The 22233-nt window shown below is 41.3% G+C and overlaps 1 protein-coding gene across 3 annotated transcripts in view; it reads right to left on the bottom strand.

Annotated features, from left to right (window-relative positions):
* PDE1A (phosphodiesterase 1A) overlaps positions 1 to 22233 on the bottom strand; it is a 490470-nt gene that overhangs the window by 41423 nt on the left and 426814 nt on the right. For all 3 annotated transcript variants that reach the window (XM_073633739.1, XM_073633738.1, XM_073633740.1), the window contains 3 exons: positions 17569 to 17650; positions 13146 to 13266; positions 7688 to 7875 (listed from right to left, as the gene is read on the bottom strand). In XM_073633739.1, the coding sequence (XP_073489840.1) occupies positions 7688 to 7875; positions 13146 to 13266; positions 17569 to 17650 (391 nt within the window). The remainder of the gene's footprint in view (positions 1 to 7687; positions 7876 to 13145; positions 13267 to 17568; positions 17651 to 22233) is intronic.

Here is a 22233-nt window from a genome sequence, read left to right as displayed (position 1 = left end):
AATACTGACATGAAGTCAGTATCTCTCATTAAGATATCCATGTTCACTGCAAGACACAACACAAGACAAAGCCTAATGTCAGACAAAACTCTCCTAATCTTGTTACAATATAGGCCTCAATCTAGAAGCAGTATAGGCACAAGTTTGTCTCTTACCTTCGTTCTTACGATCGGCGCGTCCAATGCTCCTTCCTCCGCTCACAGATCGTACGTAATACGCACGCGTGTTACGCTTTATACACACTGCGCATGCGTGTAACTCCGCCCGCCCCTGACGTTCTTTCTAGTGTATTCCCCGCCCCTTTTCGTTCGGCGCAGTGGGGGAAGAGCATGATGGCGAAGTTACAGCAGGTTCGTGATAATTATATCAATGAGGAGGAGGAAAGCCCGGATCCAGGCACATCCCAATCCAGAAGGAGACGATTTAAGGCCACAAATATGTCGTTTGGGGAGATGTTGGAGATGGTCGACATCATGAAGAAGTCCGACTATGACGGAAAATATGGGCCTTACCCCAACCCCAATATCCGAAAGGCCAAAATCATGGCGAAAGTGGTCAGGAGTCTTGAGAGGAATTTCGGGGTACGAAGATCAAAAGATCAGCTCAGGAAGCGGTGGTCGGACCTGAAGTTGAGAGAGCCAGAGCAGTACCGAAAGATCCGGAGAGTGCTGCAAAAAAGTAAGTAGTTGTGCTGTGTTCCTATTCTTTCTGTCTTTATTCCGTTCGTTCTGCTCCATATGCTTTTAGTAAATGTAACGTTTAAAAAGGTCAACTTTAATGTTCATGGGCCCATTATTCATTCGTATCAAACATTTTTCTTTCGGCCTCTAGAACACCATTGCATTTTCACACATTTTTGGGGGCCTACTTGGATGCCAAATATTTGTTTGTGTAGATGGGTTTGTTACTAGAATGAAATGCCAACTAGATTGTGTGTAAGGAGAGGACACTGAGCAGCTGTTTTCACATCTGGACACTGGAGCACTAGTGTGGGACCCCAGAACACCATTTTTATTAGGGGGGCCACACAGGTGCTCCAGTGTATACTATAGGGGGGGCTACATCTGTGAAGCTTGTACCAAACAGGTAAAGTATTGCAGCTTGACAAAGGGCAATAAAAAATATACATCTTGGAACTCGGCTAAAATAGACAATTGTACCCCACTTCCAAGCAATGTTTCCTATTTCTAGTTCTGCCATCAAATATCTGTGTGCTAATTATACCATTTTTGTTTTACATAGGGGAGAAAAGACTCGGAGGACACCCCTCATCCCAGGAGACCAGAGACCCCCCCCTCTGGAAGAAGGGGAAATACCAACCCAAGAAGCTGAGCAGGAGGAAGAAGAAGATGTGGTGGAGATTGGCACCACAACAGGTGAGTGTCTGCGACCACAGGCTCAGGTAAACGAGATGGATGGTGGCAGATTTTTTACACCTTTTTTTTTGTTCTTTATCTCTTTTTAGGTGATCGTGATCCAGAACGCTTTACATCTGAAAGTGCCCAGATACTGATCGGGGAGATCATGGGGTGTAATCTCCAATTGCAAAACATCCAGCAACAAATCAGTGATGTTATTAAAAAAAATAATAACATCATTGATGTTTTGGGGCGAATTTAAACCCCACAAAATCACCTGTTTTATCTTACGAAAATTTTAACAATGTTTAGAAAAGCCAAATTTGGAGGATGCACACAGTGTGCCAACATGTGCTATCTGCCATCACGGGAGATCAATGGTTGCGTTTTGGGGGTGCAACCCCTTCCTCAATTATAAAGTCGCATTGAGGAAGGGCTTGCTCCCCCAAAACACGTCCCTTGATCCCCCCTGATGGCAGATAGCACATGTTGACATTCGTAAATTGGTGTGCATCTTCCAAATTTGGCTTTTCCAGGGGTGATTTCCCCCCATCTGAACGCTATATCAAACCCAGTTCCTAAATACTCATGTCTGATATAGCCTTCAGGTTTTACCATATGTGAACTTTGTAAGTTCAAGTTTTTTGGCTTTCTTGTTGGTTTTACAAAGGCCTGTTTTATCTGAAATGGACATTTCGATTTTTGATAATGCTACTGCAAACATTGTTATACAACAAACATGTTGGTTTGTTTTAAAAACCTTTGGGAAATGCACATGTGATTGTGCAGGTATAAAAAAGTTGGTTACTCAAGAATGTGTGGATTATTGTCTCAACACTACAACACTTTTGGGGTGATGTAATTGCTGTTTTATGCAAAAATGGGGGTTATTTCCTAAGGGCAAATACACTTTGCACTACAAGTGCAGGTTCAGTGCAGTTGCAAGTGCACTTGTAGTGAAATGTGTTTTGGCATTTAGGAAGTACCAGCCAACACTATTTTTTATAAGGTTACCCAATCACGACATTTTCTGCACTCAACACATTTCTGTCAGGGTCAGCTAAAACAAACACAAGCAGTAAATGTCCACCAAGAATTTCTTTTGTTTGTTTTTTATTTGAAAAAGGTGTCACAGATTGTCTGGCATATTGATAGCCCCCCTACCCGCAAAGAACTCCAGGTAGCGTAACCGGACATCACGGGCATTCAGGGAGGACAAGCCAGGACGGCCACTTTCAAGCGTTGATGGATTTGGGATTCCGGCCTCAGGCCCAACTGAGCCAGCATAGTTGGCTGAATGTTTTCTTAAAAAATTATGGAGAACACAGCAGGCAAGTATTATATGGTTCAGTTTATACTCCGCCATATGGATGGGTGTCAGAAATAATCGGAACCGGCTGGCCAGGATTCCAAATGTGTTCTCCACCACTCTTCGGGCTCTGGCCAGCCGGTAATTAAAAACCCTCTGTTCCGGGGTGAGGGTCATCATCGGGAATGGCCGCATCAGGTGGTCCCCCAGCGCAAATGCTTCATCAGCAACGAACACAAATGGGAGACCTTCAACATTGTCCTCTGGAGGTGGCAAGTCCAAGCTGCCATTCTGGAGACGCCTGTAGAACTCCGTATGGGCGATCACTCCACCATCGGACATCCGGCCATTCTTCCCCACGTCCACATACAAGAACTCGTAATTAGCCGACACCACCGCCAACATCACTATACTATTAAACCCCTTGTAATTATAATAGTACGACCCCGAGTTGGGTGGTGGGACGATGTGGACGTGTTTCCCATCAATTGCCCCTCCGCAGTTAGGAAAGTCCCACCGCTGGGCAAAGTGGGAGGCCACAGTCTGCCATTCCTGTGGCGTTGAAGGAAACTGTTGAGGAAAAAACAATAAACATTACTATTTTTTCACAGAAACATGGCAAGCAGATTATACACAAACATTATGGGGCAACCTCCAGATAGCATTTACTAAGGGGAATTTAACAACAACAAAGTATAAGGTACACCTATCATATTCCCCCCCCCCCCCTCTCATGGGCCATTTCTAACATTATAGGGGGGGGAACTCTTGGACAGGTAACCCTCTTCACTTCATTGAGAGATGAATGCCTAAATACAGGGTATTACTTGGAACAGCCCCTCCTTAGTTACACTATTGGCAGCCCACTGGACAGGTAAGAAGTGTCATAATACAAAGATATAAATACACACTGTACACATTTGAGGACATTTGGACATTCTGCTATTACCTATCAAGATAATAATAGGATCCAAAAACTTTAAACAGTACCATTGGAAAGTATACAGGCAGGCCCTTGCACTACATGCTTTGGGGAATTCATCCATAAATCTGACCAGTAAAGAGGTGGGTATAGTGTGTATGGGTTTGGCAAAGTCAGCAGATAGATGATTGAGGATAGAGAATTGGGATCAGCTGACTTAGCAGTTGGGGGAGGGAGGGTTACAAAAAATTTGGGGACACCACAAAAAAAGCCTCTGGCACTCTGCCTGAATTTAAAGCTAAAATAACATTTCCAAACATTTTAGGGGGTGTTTGGGGTAAAGCACTACTATGGAGCTGATAAAATACATTGTTAAGTGACTACATGAGGTGAATATAGGGCAGGAGACACCATGCTGGGGAAGTTATTGAAGGGCAAATATGTATGAAGGACCTCAAATAATAATTACATAAAAATCCAGCATGCATGAGGAAAAAGGGGACATTCACAGCATATTACAATCATGGTAATTAGGGAATGCGGAAAGAAATACAATATATTAGCAAACATTCAATACAATAAAATGTGATATTAAAGCATAAAAATCTTACCTTCATATACTCCTTCTGTAGGACCTGTATGATGGCAGAACAGGTCTCTGGGATAATGATCCCCAGAGCCTGGGGGGAGATGCCTGTAGAGAACTTTAAGTCCTGCAGACTTCTCCCTGTGGCCAAATACCGCAAGGTAGTGACCAACCTCTGCTCTGGAGTGATGGCTTGCCTCATGCAGGTATCCTGCCTGCTGATATAGGGGGTCAGCGAAGTCAACAAACGGTGAAACACGGGGTCCGTCATTCTGAGAAAGTTCCTGAAATCATCAGGATTATTCTCACGGATCTCACGGAGCAAAGGCATATGACAGAACTGGTCACGCTGAAGCAACCAATTCTTGGTCCATGAACTCCTCCCCACCCTGTTCATGGACTGGACTTGTGTCAAGGTCAGGACCCCAACACCAAGCCCCCGCACAGCACAAACTCTACGAGGAGTACGCATACGAAACATGGCTAGAAAACGGTCGGCTGCTCAGAACGAAGTAACAGAACGCACTGAAGAACAGCAAGGCCTGTGAAGAGCGACCTGAAAACCAGTAACGAACTAACAAGAATACAATGACTCCTTAAAGTCACGCGGAACTTGCTTGCACGCACTGAAGAGCAGATACAAACCCACAAGCACAAACTGAACAGCAGAAAATGATCTGAAAGCCACGAGTCTGAAAAAGCGCGAATCGTCTCTCACCAAACTTTTACTAACATGAGATTAGCAAAAGGAGCCCAAAGGGTGCCGCGCTTGGTTCTGAACCGGCCTTTTCTAGTCTCGACGTACGTGGTGTACATGACCGCGTGGTTGTCGATCGGAAATTCCGACAACTTTGTGCGACCGTGTGTAGGCAAAACAAGTTTGAGCCAACATCCGTCGGAAAAAATCCTAGGATTTTGTTGTCGGAATGTCCGAACAAAGTCCGACCGTGTGTACGGGGCATTAGAGTGGATAGTATACACACCCATCAGTTGTTTGGACTTTATTATTATTTATTCTGATTTGCACTTTGGTATTTTATTTCAATATATGATTGCACCTTGTTACTTGAGTGTTTCATATACATTGATTGTTCTTATATTATGGATATTATTTACAACTATTAACTTTTAGACTTGATTGTTTAATTCAGTTGGCATTTTAGCACCTTAATTCGGCACATAGTAGCTTTTTGGAGCTTAAGTGTATCATATGTAGCAGGCATGTTGTCACGGAGCAATGAAAGACTATTGTCATGCAATTTCTCCTTTTGGCTATAAGATGGACATGAGATGCTGACTTGTCCTTCCAGAAAACTTAAACAGAGAGAACACTGGGAAAAAGGGGAGTTTCAGGAAGAGCTGAGGTGGGTGAGGTGTTTTTAGAGGAAGAGAGAGAGAGAGAGTCTAGGAGCCCAGGAAAAGAAAAGGCTCTGACATGACAGTGCAGAGACAGTGAGGAGAGAACAACTGTGCCCAAGATTGTCAGCCAGAGAAAGACAGAGCCTGAGTTGACAGCAGCACTTGTTTACCATTTTGTTTATTACACAACGCATGTCAGTTGTGGTGCTAGCAAATTTTTTTCATAGGCTATTAGCGCAGTATTTCCTATACAGAATCACTTATTAGCTCCTTATCTCAATTTTTTGCCTTTTTTTTCCATATTTAGACTTGTTTTGTTTTGTGTTTTTTAATCATGTATGTTTGTATTGTATCTTGTTTTGTGACAGAAACATAATTTTGTATTAAATAGTACAATTTGCAGAATAAAAACTGCAATTTTGCAAAAGGAGGCTGAGGATTTAAAAGCTACCTTAGTTCCCAAATTGAAGAAGAAATTTGTTTATTATAATCCTGGTTAAAACCTGGCACTGTTTTACTATTTTGACTAAGCAACACCTACTAAGCTATACTTACACAACAGTACACACAGCATGATCCAACCCCACCCCCCAATTGGTTTTCCAAGGTTTAAAAGGTGGTATCCTTATTTTAAGCATACAGTTATGGAAATCTAACCTGCAGTGACACAGTAAAGCTAAATTAAAGAACGCTACTGAGGTGGCAATTTTGGTTAATATAAGTAATAGGCAACTGTCCAACTGTCTTTTAGTTTTAAATAAACATGTACACATGGATCTTCTTCCACCCCCATTTTATTTATTTTTTTACCCCTGTTAACCAGGTGGTGTTTTCTGCAAAGTTTACATACTCACCCACCCAGCAGATCCAGCGTTGTCCCATTAAGATCCTCTTGTCTTCTGCCACTGCTCGCTCGGTCTCATACTGCGATGTTGATGGTGATTCCATCGAGAGGCCGGCTGGCTCTTTTAGGTTCAGCCAGCTGACATCCTGATGATACAGTTTTAGGCATTGCCCCCCCCTCCTTTATGAATGAAGGGCTATGCCTCCTGGGCTAGGCAACATGCACTGTGCACGTCATTTGCCTAGGCAAGTGACATGCATGGGGGGGGGGGGGGCAGGGTGGACACTTTTCATTTAAAGAAATGGGAGACAAAAAAAACAAAAAAACAGTGCTATTCATGTTGAGGAGGGGTGGATAGGATGGACGTTTATTCAGAGGGTGAAGATCTGCTTTAAGGAGTCTATTTATGCTTTCACACAAGATTCACACAACGTTTATCCAGGATTCACATTTTTCTAAGCAGATCCAATAGGGAAAAAAATTTGATATCCTGGATTAAATTCATATAAACCTTGTCTCAAAATCATTTAAATGGTTATTTTTTCATGTTAGGCCCTGTTCACACTTGAGTGTTTTGTGGCTCGAAGCTCCAAAACACTCAGCATTCAAAATCCCATGGTTTTCAATTGTGCCTGTTCACCCCTGACTGTACTGTAGTGTTGCTGTAAGCTAAAAAAGTACACCTTGCCTATCTTTTTCCCCCTGGTAACTAGCTTTCCATTGGCTAAAAATAAGAAATGCTCAAGGCTCAGACACCCACAAAAAAAAAAAATCACAAAAATGCCTGTAGAAATGCGCCAAAAAACCCTGCAAATCTTCTCGCTAACCTCTTTGTACTCTTAAGCCTCGTACACACTGCTAGCTTTTTTCATTCAACCCAGCTGATTGAATGAAAAAAACCTGACAGCTCAGGTCGGAGCTGCTGTACCAACAATCCAGTGTTAGTACAGTGGTCTTCTCTGCTGTGCTATTGTGTTCTGACAGGGGGATGGCCCCCCTGCCAGAACACTTCGGTCAGTGCTCCCATTGGCTGAGAGCACTGATCGGGAGCCCATCAGCAGATCTTTTTCGATCATGCCTCTTCGACAGAAAAATCTACAATGTCCTCTGCATCTTCCAGTAAGCTAAATATGGCTGCAATGAGTTATTGTTCTGTTCATTTACTACTGCGGTCAGCATTGCTTTACTGAATAAGCCTACATATGTAAAGTGATTTTCAAACATAAAGTTGGTGCTGTATTATTTTTTTGAAACAGCAAACCACTTTGTTTTTCTTTGGGCATCAGCTTGCTGTAAAGTCCAGACATACCTTGTACTGCCAGTTCTTTCCATCTTTCCTTGTTCTGTTGAATTATTTCAACCAAATTCTTTTTGAAATGTTGTAAGTCCACAGATGCCAAAGAGTATTCCATTACAGATCCTCCATCAGTCAGCGGCGTTCGCATGCTGGGTTTTCTTTGTGTGTCTGTACCACCGCCAGCTTCAGAATTATTCAGACTAGAAAAGAAATGGATTTTTAATGGAGTTCCTACTTCATTTATAAATGTGGCCAAATCACCTTTTCAACAGAAAATAGAAAAAGCTGAAATGAACAGCATTATGTTGCAATTTAAAGCAACACGTGTGTACCTACAATATTTCAGAATTTTGGTGGCTGGGTATCTAAATTGGGGCAACGTGACTTCTTTGTATCTAATCCACGATGGTTTAGCAGCACAAACACATCACCGACCACAAGTCTATTTCTTACAAGCCAGCAGTAGCACAGTATTACAAGTCTATGATTGATTTGTATAGCTCTAGAAGGGTTAATATTGTTAATGTAAGCAGTCTCAAGCATTAGAAGTAAAAGATCCTGTAACAGTGGAAGTTTTGGCACTTTTGCATTGTTTAGAATCAGTGTGATACACATTGGACTTCTCTTTAATAGTATTATCAGTCTTTCTAAAATATCTAAAAGGAATAAACCACATTTTTTTTTTAAATAAGATAGGTAAACAATAGTGTGCTGCGCTTTAATAAATATAAAAAAACACCACCATGCTAGATAGCAGTATAAAGAAAATCCATGTTAAAAATCATAAAGATCCCAATGTCCCAAAATCGAAAAACAATTACAAAGTCCACTTGAAGATGATAAAGTGTATCCCATGCCAGTGAGTCAACCTCCACCACAGATATTTCATGTGAAGCTTACCAGAACTGTATAACCTTCAGATTATAGAAAGTTCATGAATGGCATATGTTGTTATGCAGAACCACTGCAATGGCATTCTTCGGGAACCTCCCACTGGTTGCAGGCTGGCACAGGCTCACTTTAGGCACTCAGCTGTAAACAAATGTGGCCCAAAAAGCACTCCCAAATTCCTCACATATGGCACCGCTAGTAATCTAGTCTCTTTTCAAGTCCCCCATGTGACCATGCTTAGAGAAAGAAGAGAAGGAGTCTCCTGTTCCACATAGTGTAAATCTGCCAAGAATTTTATTAAAAAACTAAAATTGCAAGGTTCTTGCCCTTTGAGAAGTCATATTTGATTAAATTAGTCAGGACAGAGCTAGTTGACATCATGAAGCACTGGGAGTGTCCCTAGAGATGGAATTTGGTCAACTTGTGTATACAGCGCTGTTTTCTCTCCTGCTCATAGTGCAATTTTAGTTTTTTTCATAAAAATCTTGGCAGACTTACACTATGTGGAGCATGGATCTTCTCTTCTTTCTCTGAGGCTGGTCATGTTGGAGACTTGGAAAGAGACTAGATTGCTAGCAGTGCCATATGTGAGGAGTTTGAGAGTGTTTTTTTGGGCTACATTGTTTATACCTCAGAGTGCCTAAAGTGAGTGTCCAGCCTGCAACCAATGGGTGGTTTCTGAAGAATACTATTGTGGTGGTTCTTCATAACAACATACGCCTTACATAACCTTTCTACAATCTGAAGGTTACACAGGTTATCCCATGCCAGTAGAGGTTGACTCACTGGCATGGGATACATGTCATCATCTTCAAGTGAACTTCGTAATTTTTTTTGGACTTTTTATACATTGGGATCTTTGTGATTTATAACATGGACTTTCTTACGCTGCTATCTAGCACTATGGTGTTTTTCATATTTAATAAAGCACATTATTGTTTACTGATTAGTATGCTATGGTAAATATTGCCTAGCATGCTTACAGCTAATGTTTACATAATATTTGTTTCACCATTAGCGCAGTTTCTCACCTTAAAGGGTAACTCCACTTTTGTAGGGGAAAAAAATAGCAAATAAAGAAAAAATAATATAGCGCATAGAATTGTAACACTAATCATATTGTAATTGAATGTTATTAAAAATTACCTTTCCTTTTCAATCTGCAGCCACTGTAATTTTCTGAGAATTTATTGCAAAATGGCTACCTGTTGTTGTTCTGTGCACAGAGTGTGTACTGACCACCCCCCAGAAACATAATTTCCTGCTTGTGTGATTGGCTCACCAATTTTCCCAGAAGTCTGCCTAAGATACAAGTCAAATTTCAGGCATCCCCTGCAACAAAAATGTCATTTTTGGAGAGATACTTTTAATAGGAACAAGTCTAAAGGGATGCAGGCCCAGCAGATTTCCTCATTAGTGCTCTGCAGCTGCACACCTGACTGTCATGTACCTGAGCTGAGACTGAAATGACAATGTCAGATTCTTTGGTATCTCCAACTCAGGCCCCACTGGAAGTGAAACAGAGGGTGCCAAGGGACAGGAGGAACACGAGTGCCTGCAGATGTAGGTCAGGGAACTTGCAGCAGGAGATGCAGTTCCAAGGCAGCAGGAAAATCATTAGATCTGGAACTGTAGCAATGCACAGCAGTTTAGCTCAGGTTAAGAAAGCACTCCACTTGCGCTGCGGGTACAGGGTGTGTAGCTGGTCAGAGCTCTCAGCAGACTTGCAGCAGGAACGTTCAGCATGGTGCAGAACTGCAGCAGCAGACAGCCGGGCAAACACATTTGATTGGGGTGGTAAGTCAGGATCAGAGGCAGGAACGTGGTCATTGGATAGCCAGGGTCATCAACAGGTGGGCAATGAGGTCCCAATTTAGAAGCAGAGCCAAAGTCAGGAATGACCCGGATCAGAAACTAACGATAAGACAGAAGCAGGATCTGATATCAGGTCAGGAGTAAGCCGAGTCAGTAACCAAGGGAACACACTGGAGGTACACAGGACACAGGGAAAGCTGAAGACTAGAGCACAGGCAGAAGCATCCTTAAATAGCCCGTCTGGCACCAAGATACATTGTGCGCACGCCCGTTCACGTGCGCATATTCCTGCACGCATGCACATTCCTGTTGGCCGTTCTGTGAACATTCATTCTGACATGCACATTTCTATTAGCCAAATGGCTGGTTGGTATTCTCTGACATGACAGTTAATTATGAAACCACTCCCATTAGACCAACTCAGAACAGAGGCACAGAGAAACACACAGGGATTTCTAACAAAAGGTAGGAATCTGCAACAAAGTTTGTTATAATCCTTGCGATGTACATCACCCAGAGAGGAATATTTTTTTCTGGACAAAAGTGGAGTTGTGCTTTAAGTTTTTGATTTCATAAAATAATGGGATAAAGCCCCCAGAGCCCCCCTTTTTCTTACCTGAACCCATCTGTTCCAGCAACTTGCACAAGCCCAGCAGCTCCAGCCGCTGTCTCTGTTCTCATTGGATAGATTGATAGCAGTGGGAGCCATTGGCGATATACTGCCCTAGCCTGTGTGTAGCCTGTCTATATAATGCTATGCTATGCTAGCCTGTGTATATACTGCCCTAGCCTGTGTGTATACTGCCCTAGCCTGTGTGTGTACTGCCCTAGCCTGTGTATATACTGCCCTAGCCTGTGTGTATACTGCCCTAGTCTGTCTATACACTGCCCTAGCCTGTGTGTGTATATACCCTAGCCTGTCTGTATACTACCCTAGCCTGTGTGTATACTACACCACCCTGTCTGTATACTGCCCTATCCCTGTGTGTATATTGCCCTAGCCTGTGTGTATACTGCCCTAGCCTGTGTATATACTGCCCTAGCATGTGTGCATACTACACTAGCGCCCATATCCCTCTGTGCTCACACGCTGAAGCGAACACATACAAAAGCCGTGCACGCATAAGTAAACAGTATTTTCATCACCCATGTGAGGTATCGCAGCAAATGTTATAGTGAGAGCAATAATTATAGCGCTAGACCTCATCTGCAACTCTAAACAGGTAACCTGTAAAGGCGTTTAAAGTGTCGCCTATGGAGTTTTTTTAAGTATCGTAGTTTGTCACCATTCTATGAGCGTGCGCAATTTTAGAGCGTGACATGTTAGGTATCTACAGCCCATATTCCAATCGCACACATTCCTGAAATGAGCTCTTAAGGTACTGGGTGCCATAGCCACCGCCAGCTGGATACTGGAACCTGTGCGATAATGTAGATATTTGCCAGCACACCAGGGATCATCAATTTCGCCAAAGGGGTTTTTATTAAAGAAAGATCACAAAACCCTGTAGTGCAACTTTTCGGAGCCATGCAGAATCCCTTCGTCAGGCATGTGATTGGTGGGCTGGTGAATATCTACATTATGTTAGGCATCTATTTACTTGGCGTAACATCATCTTTCACATTTTACAAAAAAAAATTAATAATTTGTTTGTTTCTTCAAATTCATTAAAGTGTTTTTTTTTCCCCAAAAGAATGCATTGCAAAACCGCTGAACAAATACAGTGTAACATAAAAAATAGCAATGGTCGCCTTTTTATTGCCTAGGGTCTCTGTTAAAAAAATGTATAATGTGTGGGGGTTATGAGTCATTTTCTAGCAAAAAATATTAATTTTATATTTGTAAACAAAAAGTGCCAGAAAAAGCCTGGTCCTAAAGTGGTTAAAAAAATATTTATAGATTCTATATTTTTTATGTTTTAATAAATTAGACAAAAATGTGAAAAATAATAACTACCTACATATAGTTAAAAAAAATCCTTTAATGGTATCTGACAAATATAGTGTTAATCTGTATTAATCCATTTTTAGGCTGAAGGGGCATTTTCAGGTTAAAAGTTATTTACATATGTCTTTATTTAAACCTACCCTATTTTGCATTTGATTGACTTTCATTATTAGTTATTTTAAGCATTATTGAATGCTTAGGGTATTTGCACTTATTGTATCATGTCTTGCTCTGTTTATAGAATAAGGCTATAGGGTTCAATTCATAAAGATTATGACAAAGGCTATCACTAAGCCTTAGCTTCCAGATTTGGATAATAGGGACAATTGTGATGTTATACTAGAGTAGATCAGAACATGGCACCATTTGAAATGGAAATAAAATGAATTAACTGCAGATTTCATATAAATAGAGAGTCTCGATTTTTAAATATAAATTTCCATGAGAATAATATAATCATTTCACATCCATGCTACATTTACGCTTGTGAAATTAACATTTTGATGAGAAAATTATCATACATTAAAATAATAGGTGCAATTAAAATAACTCATACACCTGAGTATACACCTAAGTGAATCGATGCTAATCTTTCTATATGAACAACTATAAGGTATAAATATCTTGCTTTAATTAATACTATGAAGAAATGGTATAATTAATGGTACAAACATTCTGTAAGTATACCAAGTTGCCACTAGGTGACAGTACTGTATAAGAATAAAATGCTCAGAAAAATCAGGAAAATAACATATTTATGCCAGAAAAAGAAAAAATACTTCCTAATACCAAGAGTAAGTATACAAGCTACCATACCTGGGCTTATCAAAGACAGAGTGATCAGATTTTGTAGTTTCCTCTATAAGAGGAATAACAATTCTCTCTGTTGAGTCAGTTAGAAGTGTGAATGTCGGCTCCACTATGAAGTCTATGAACCCTAAAAGATAAATGTAAATGAGTTTCAACATAACAAAATACTAATACAAAGTTCACTATTCCACAATATAATAAATACTAGAAATTAAATGGATTATATTACTTTTTAAAAATGATTATTTTTATTATTGTTATTATTCTACAGGATTTATATAGCGCCAACAGTTTGCACAGCACTTTACAAATTAAAATTTTAATTAATTTTACACAACGAATGTACCGTACAAAGTGCTTGATTCAACATTAGGGATGGGCTGTCTGTTTGGGTCGAACATGAGTTCAACTCGAACATTGGCTGTTCGCCCGTTCGCCGAATAGCGAACAATTTGGGGTGTTCACTGCAAATTCGAAAGCCGCGGAACACCCTTTAAAAGTCTATGGGAAAAATCAAAAGTGCTAATTTTAAAGGTTAATATGCAAGCTATTGTCATAAAAAGTGTTTGGGGACCTGGGTCCTGCCCCAGGGGACATGTATCAATGCAAAAAAAAGTTTTAAAAACGGCTGTTTTTTCGGGAGCAGTGATTTTAATAATGCTTAAATTGAAACAATAAAAGTGAAATATTCCTTTAAATTTCGTACCTGGGGGGTGTCTATAGTATGCCTGTAAAGTGACGCATGTTTCCTGTGTTTACTACAGTCCGAGAGTAAAATGACATTTCTAAAGGAAAGAAAAGTAATTTAAAAGTACTAGCGGTAGCGCCGGCAGCTATAATGAATTGTCGGGTCTCTGCAATACTCATAAAAGTCATTTTTGGGATTCTCCCACAGTGCGTTACCAGGCCCTTTGGGTCTAGTATGAATATTAAGGGGAACCCCAAACCAAAATTTAAAAAAAAAATGCGTGGGGGTCCCCCCAAATTCCATACCAGGGCCTGGTAATGCACTGTGGGAGAATCCCAGGCCATTTTTTTCAAGTCTGGTATGGATTTTAAGGGGAATCCCACGCCAAAATGTAAAAAAAAAATGGCATGGCGGTCCCCCTAAAAATCCATACCAGCCCCTTTCCGAGCACGCAACCTGGCAGGCCGCAGGAAAAGAGGGGGGGACAAGAGAGCGCCCCCCCAAACTGTACCAGGCCACATGCCCTCAACATGGGGAGGATGTCCCCATGTTGATGGGGACAAGGGCCTCATCCCCGCAACCCTTGCCCTGTGGTTGTGGGGGTATGCAGGGGGGGGCTTATCGGAATCTGGAAGCCCCCTTTAACAAGGAGACCCCCAGATCCCACCCCTCCTGTGTGAAATGGTAATGGGGTACATATGTACCCCCACCATTTCACAAAAAATTGTCATGTTAAAAAAGACAAGAGACGGTTTTTGACAATTCCTTTATTAATGTCTTCTTCTTTCCCCGCTTATTCTTCCATCTTCTTCTGGTCTTCATTCGGTTTTCTTCCTCCATCCTGTTCTTCCTCCGCTTCTTCCTCAGATCCTCTGCTTCTTCCTTCGTTCCTTCGTGATATTGCTTTTATAGCAATGAATCCAACTAAATATACACTATATTACCAAAAGCATTGGGACACCTGCCTTTACACGCACATGAACTTTAATGGCATCCCAGTCTTAATCCATAGGGTTCAATATTGAGTTGGCCCACCCTTTGCAGTTATAACAGCTTGAGGTCAGTCAAGTTCTCCAACCCCAAACTCGCTTATTCATGTCTTTATAGATCTTGCTTTGTGCACTGGTCCAAATCATTTGGTGGAAGGAGGATTATAGTGTGTTTTTTTTTGTTCAGGGGTTGTGCTTGGCCCCTTAGTTCCAGTGAAGAAAACTCTTAAGGTGTCAGCATACCAAGACATTTTGGACAATTTCATGCTCCTAACTTTGTTGGAACAGTTTGCTCATTCCTGTTCCAACATGACTGTACACCACTGTGCTATATGAGCAAGGTCCATATAGACATGGATGAGCGAGTTTGGGGTGGGGAAACTTGACTTTCCTGACCTCAAACCGATAGAATACCTTTGGGATGAATTAGAGTGGAGACTGTTAGCCAGGCCTTCTCATCCACATCAGTGCCTGACCTCACAAATGTGCTTCTGGAAGAATGGTCAAACATTCCCATATGCACATGCCTAAACCTTGTGAATAGCCTTCCCAGAAGAGTTGAAGCTGTTATAGCTGCAAAGGGTGGGCCAACTCAATATTGAACCCTACGGACTAAGACTGGGATGCCATTAAAGTTCATGTGAGTAAAGGCAGGTGTCTCAGTACTTTTGGTAATATAGTGTACAGTATATTCATATCATCAAAATGAATTTGCCAAATGCTATTGTTACCTACATAAATCACAGTCCTGGCTCCTCTGTGTTTCTGAGCCCCATAACAGTCATTGGGTTACACCCTTGCTTCACAAGGATTTTACTATGGACCTCATTCTTGTCCCCTTGTGTATAGCTTGTTACTTTTGTAATTTTGTCTTGCCTTGTCACATAAACTATCAGTCTATTTGGGTTACGAGCTGGTTCATACTAGATGCGTTGCATTCTGCTGGGCAGCCTTTCCCAAAGAAGTCCCAACACAATGACAAGGCAAAAAGCCACGTTTCGTATTATTGGCAATTTACACCACTATGCCACACTGTGGCAAAAAGAACAGAATGAAATGCCACTTTGTGATATTTCGGTAAACTTCTATCATTAAAAAGGTTATAGTGCGATGTCCTGTTTACAGTGCATGGGCATCACTGCCTTCACATCATGATTTCAGGTCCTGGAGCTCTAAATAGTTAAAATCAAATAAGGAGAATTGACAATTTGTTCAAGTTTTGGTTACCTGAATATTTGTATTTATATTGGTCTCCTGTTTGGAGACCAATTTGAATATTCCCTTGTTTATTTATTCAGCTTGTAGACCTGCAAATATCACTACCAGCATAACAGGATATAATTTTTCTGGACTGCAGGGCAGTGTGTATCCAGAATCACTGGCACAGTCCAACTGCATTTCCATTGTAAAAATGTAAAGAATGCCTTTGTTTATGTCCTCTTATAAGGCAGGAACTTTTATCCATAAAACAGGTAAATACACATAGTTATATATATATATATATATATATATATATATAAATAGCTGCCAGCACTCACCACTTCCTCAAAATGTGACAATATGAACATATATACCCAAAGGTAAATACACATGGGCTACTTTGTTAAAGCAACGCAAATAGCAATGACAATATGCAAAAGTGTATCATTTTATAGCAGCCAGCCAATTTAAGGTGATTTCTTAAAGAAAACCTGCACTTTGCCCACTTTGGGAGAAGTGACATGTTTGCTGGATAACCAGTCACTCTACTGCTGATACTTACCTTCCTTGTGCCCCCCACCCCCTTTGCCAGAGCCCTATGAAATGCCCAGCACTCTGAGGGAGCATATGACTTTCTCTCCTGCCTTCCACCATGCAGTGACCTGTCACCTGAGCAGAGACAGATGGGACAGTGAAGGCTCTTTAGTTTTTGTGATCTCTAATGTAGACAAACCCAGAACTTACAAAGAGCTCTTTCCCTGTTCTCTGATGGGTGGAAAGTGCAGGGGGCATCAAGCAAACCTGCTTCGCTTATCGGCATGCAAAGGTTTGCCTTTACTGGCCCCAGCAAGCTTAAAGTGTATCTAAACCCAAAACCCAAAAATGTAATATATTGCAGCTTAGCCATGTTGTGGCTGCATTGGTTTTCTTTTTTTCGTCTTCCTTGCTTTATTTTAACCGGTCGATCCTGCTAATAAGTCTGTTCATTTTTAACTTTTTTTAACAGACCAAGCTGTCCAGCAAAAGTGGCAGTTAGAGCTTGAGTCAAACCATTCAACACTGATAGGGGTTCTAACAATGGTCAGCTTTTATTTATGTAGCCAAAACCATTATCCTAAAATGAAAATAAAATATATTTCTGTAACTGCTTAAAAAGTGTTTGCTGAAGTTAGGTTTTTGTTTGCTAGTCACTTATATAAAATTTATATAATTCTACTACTTCATCCAACACTATCCACTCCATGGGGTGGCAATGCTGATGTCCAAGTGTGGCTACTTTACTCCTCCATAGATACAGTAGAGTAGTGAGCATTTCCACCCTAAGATGGGGAGTGTGTTACTGGCAGGATCACCAGGTGAAAAAGGAAAAAAGGAAAACTAATGCAAGCAGCATATATAAGGCCTGGTAAGCAAATATTATATATTTTTTTGGTTTAAAATGTATTTTCAGTTCTCATACTTTAATCATTTCTTTATTCCAGATAGAGTTTCTAAACGGAGTCACCAGTAAGAGTTTCACCACATCTGTTTAGAGAAAGAATATGAACATTACCTATTTGTGACTGTGCTACCAGTGTTGACTTTCTGTCACAGAGTGGTGAGAATGGAAGCCCTAATTCAGCCTCTTTGTCGCCCTGTAATCAAAAATGTCTGCTGTAAATATTTTGAATTAGGCATAAGAAATGTGCAGCTTGTACAATATCACACCTATTATTGAATTGGCTCTCCTCTGCTTTAAGGGTGAGCTTGAATTTGGCTTGAATTTGGTCCGAACCTGATAGGAAAGCGGTAGTATCATTGACCTTATAAGGCCATGTGGTCATATTTGGTTAATGATGTCACGAGCATCCCTGCCCCTCTGTTTATGTGCAGCTGAAGGGTGGGGAATGCTGCAGTTGATTGGCTCAGCACTGACATCTTCCCCCAGGAGGGGTTTGGACCAAACCCAAGCTCATCCTTCCTCTGCTCTGGAGCAGTAACTGTGGAAGTGGGTTGTGCAGGTTTTACCTGAAAGACTGTGTAGTTCCTGGACTGACAAACATGTTACAATCTGACTGTACAATCTCCTTTAGATTTACTAACAACTCTTAAGTGCTGACTTCCTTGTTAGCCTGGCAGGGAAGCATGGGGAACATGAGACAGAGGAGGTGGGCATAAGGGTGGCGGAGGAGGCGGGCACAGCTGGGGAGGCGGAGGAGGCGGGCATGAGGTCGGAGGAGGAGGCGGGCACAGCTGGGGAGGTGGAGGAGGCGGGATGAGGTCAGCGGAGGAGGCGGGCACAGCTGCGGAGGCGGGACTCTGAATGTAGTTGCTAAGTCCGGTGAGTCCGCTCTCTGATCCTGTCACCTGCGCGGCCCTAGGCAAGACTAATGACACCCTGGCCACAGGGGAGTGTTAGTCTTGCCTACGGCACAAAATAGTTAAGCACCGGCCCTGTTTGTGCTGCTTATGTATTCCTTAGTTTGAGCTCTACTATACAGGCACTGTAATAGGCTTATAACAGTCAAAGTCCGGTAAGTACACTGTTTACATTTAACAATAAATTTAAGAATGCATTAAACATTTAAAGAGCATGGTTGGTTTGTGTCTTTTACATCTGTTTGGAGTTTAACTTTAGGATGACGCCTACATTTCACTATGGTCCCCAGTACCAGTCACTGCGGGAACACTTGGTGTGGTGCCCTTTTTTACCCACAGAAAACTGTCACTAACATGAATGCACAAGTTGGAAATATTTTTACCCCAGGTCAAAGATTCATAGTCCTGTTTCCCTTTTATTATATATTTGGAAATTACTTCTTGTGATGCTACACTTATTTGATCCTATTACTGTCACATCATTGCTATTACACTATCCTCTCTAACTTTTGCTCTTCCTTTTTTGTTACTCATGGATGATATGCAATGTTTATCTTTTATTGGCCATTCAGTCTTTATTGGCAAAATTGTTACTATAAGCAAAGTGCACAGACACAGTCGGACAACAGAGTGTATGGCGAGTACACCCAGTCACAAGCTGCCTGCCCAAAATGCAGCCGTTAACACAGCATAGATAGTGGTGGAGAGAGAAATAGATGGGTGGAGTTGTTCTTTTGTTCAAAGCAAGGTCCATAAAGACATGGATGAGCAAGTTTGGGGTAGAAGGAACTTGACTAACCTGCACAGAGTCCTGACCTCAACCCGATCAAAAACACTATAGGGATAAATTAGAGCGTAGACTGTGAGCCAGGCCTTCTTGTCCAACATCAGTGCCTGACCTCACAAATGCGCTTCTGGAAGAATGGTCAAACATTGCGATAGACACACTCCTAAACCTTGTGGACAGCCTTCCCAGAAGAGTTTAACCTGTTATAGCTGCAAAGGTTGGGTCAACTCTATATTGAACCCTACGGACCAACACTGGGATGCCATTAAAGTTCATGTGCATGTAAAGGCAGGTGTCCCAATACTTTTGTTAATATAGCGTAGGGCTCAGTGGGGATGGAATTATGCAGGAAGTTTAAGCAACTCCATGTCCACACTTGCTCCAAGAACTGTTGTTCCTGGTGGAGGAGGTGATACCACAGTAATATCTTTTCAATGTCCAAATTTCAGAAAAATTAGGATAAGATGGGTTTATGTAGGGCATGGAGGACAGGATTTGCCAGTGTCAATATCATTGTATGTACACTTGTGCATCCTGACTTAAAATTCAACATTCATCAATGAACTCTAGTGGGGGCACAGGAAGTGAATGTGTTATTAATTTAGCCTAAATATTATTAAGGGTTTAAATCATAGTGACATATTGGTCTAATGAATTACTTGTTTGCTATTTAAAAGTCAGGAAAAAAAAAAAAGTCATAGCAAGCCCAGCAGAATTTAGGTGCAGATCTTGGCTCCTTCCAAGCCTAAACATCAGATGCTCGTTGAGAAAGTGCTTAGATTTGCCTCTGGGTCCCTAAAGTCAGCTGTCAGTGCCAGGTCAGTGAGCTGTGGCTGAGGAATTCTCATACACAAAAGCCCAGGGATGCTTGTGACATCATTGAATTAATAAGACTATATGCTGGTGGGTGGGAAATGTCCCTGCTGCAGCTCATTGGCCCAGGAATTACAAATGCCTCCTAGTTTCATCCAAACCAAAGCTCAATAATATCCTGTTGTATCCTGTTCTGATTTGGCAGAAAGGCACATAGCGAATACTGTAGGCATCCCTTTTTCTTAATCAGTGGCGGCTGGTGGTTTTTTGTTGGGGGGGGCAAACAACCCTCCCCCGGCTGTTTGATGGTCCAATGGCACTTACCAGATCGGCAGGCACATCGGGGATCACCGAGGAGGGGGACAGGCTGCGGCAGGCATCTTGCAGTGCTATGCATGAATCTATCCATTATTCATAGAGGGCCACCCCTGTTCTTAATGTTGTTGAGTTTAATGGAAAACTCCACTTTTGTTAGAAGGGAGCCCTGGACAGCACTGATTTACACTAAAATTGATACCTTCTTCAGTCATCAGCAAAAATGAACAAAAATTGTGCTTTTGAAAGCCAAACAAACTCTAGTTTCAGCCTGTAAGAAGCAATCCCTTTTTTTTTTTCAAGAGTTAAAACATCATGTACTGCTTCATAAATTAACAAAAACCTCCCTGCCCAATTCTTAGACTTGGGCTCCTTGGCGGAAGCAGGAATTGACTGATATTTCCCATCTTATATTTTTAAAACTTGACCTTAACATTTCCCCTTAAAATTCATTCTAGGACCTTTGTCCACTAATCCCCCCTTCTCATCCTGTCCCTCTCTTTCATCCTAACTATACCCTCATTCTCACCCATTGTTATCCCAACTTGCTCTGTCTCCTATGCTTTTCTCTCCTTTGTTCTGCACTAAGTCCTAAATATTTACTATTCATACCTAGACGCAGTACTGTACACATGATCATCCAAACATATACTTTGGAGTCCTGCCACATAGAGACATTCCTTGAGATATTAATGGCACACCCATCATGCATCATTCTCCTCTCCTACCTATATGAACTTTGCAGTATCAGTAGGCCTGAAAGTGTCACTTGCATTATACTCAGTTTTGTGTTACATCTACATATACTGTACTAGTTACACTTATAATAACTGAACTGCAAAACTTTATATAAAAACATTGGAAAAGAAAAATGTACCTTACCATTTTAATCTGCCACTACTTCAAGTTTCTAAAACTGTCAAAAAATGTAATGCAAAAGGTCAATCAGGAGCCGTTTAGTACACTGTTGGTGTACAGTATGCCCCCAGAAATCTAATTTTCAGCTTGTGTGATTGACTGCATTTGGGAATCTTCACTTAGCTATAAGTAACATTTTAGGTATCCCTGCAGTAGGAATTACATTTTTGGTGAGCTGCTCCCCAAGGCTTGTCTACCAAAGAAATGCAGGCACTACAATATTAGAATTCTGAAGATACAGAGCTAAAGTAAAATATACACACTTGTGTTGGTAATATAATAATAGGGAAAAAAGTGCAAAAATCAAAAAAGTCCAGCTTTTTAAAAACTTTATCACAGTCGCAAATTGTTTTATATATAACAATCTTGCACTTCACATCAATCTTCTAAAGTGAATTACCATGTGCTCCACACTCCTCCACCACAAACTGCTCATCTGGTACTTTGAGCTATAGAAATTAGGCCTGGATGCGCCTTCCCCTTTAGAGGGGTATTATAGCCTGGATTGATGTAAGGTGTAAGTCCAAATGTATTCATATATCACTTCATATTCTCCGTGCAACTCTGCTGTTTTTTTAAGATGTTACTTAACATATTATTCTCCACTGGTGCTCAAAATAAAAAATATAAACCATCATAGTGTCTTCTGCACAGTGGCGCCATGAGTAAGGGTCAGAGCTAGTGACGTCAGTGTGCCATACAGGAAGTCAGGCGGAAGGAACACTAGCCCAGGGAATACAGTGAGAGGAGTTTATTCACCACCTTTAAGGCGACAGTGTGGACTTTATCTTAAAAAATGCGTTTTCCATCCATACCTTAAGGGGACAGTGAGAAGTTTAAAAAAACAAAAGTACAGCTTCCATCCACACCTTAAGGGGACAATACAAGCTCTTTCTCTGCTGTGCACCAGAATAGTGCACATTGCCATGTGAGTGTTTTATATAGTTTAATAAATGTTTGTGTGATTAAGGAAAACACTATGATGGTTTACATTTTTTATTTTGAGCACTGGTAGAGAAAATTATG

This window comes from Aquarana catesbeiana, linkage group LG06 (genome assembly GCF_042186555.1).
Source record: "Aquarana catesbeiana isolate 2022-GZ linkage group LG06, ASM4218655v1, whole genome shotgun sequence".
NCBI lineage: Eukaryota > Metazoa > Chordata > Amphibia > Anura > Ranidae > Aquarana > Aquarana catesbeiana.
Note: the sequence above shows the minus strand (reverse complement) of the source record. Positions and strands in the feature narration are given on the sequence as shown.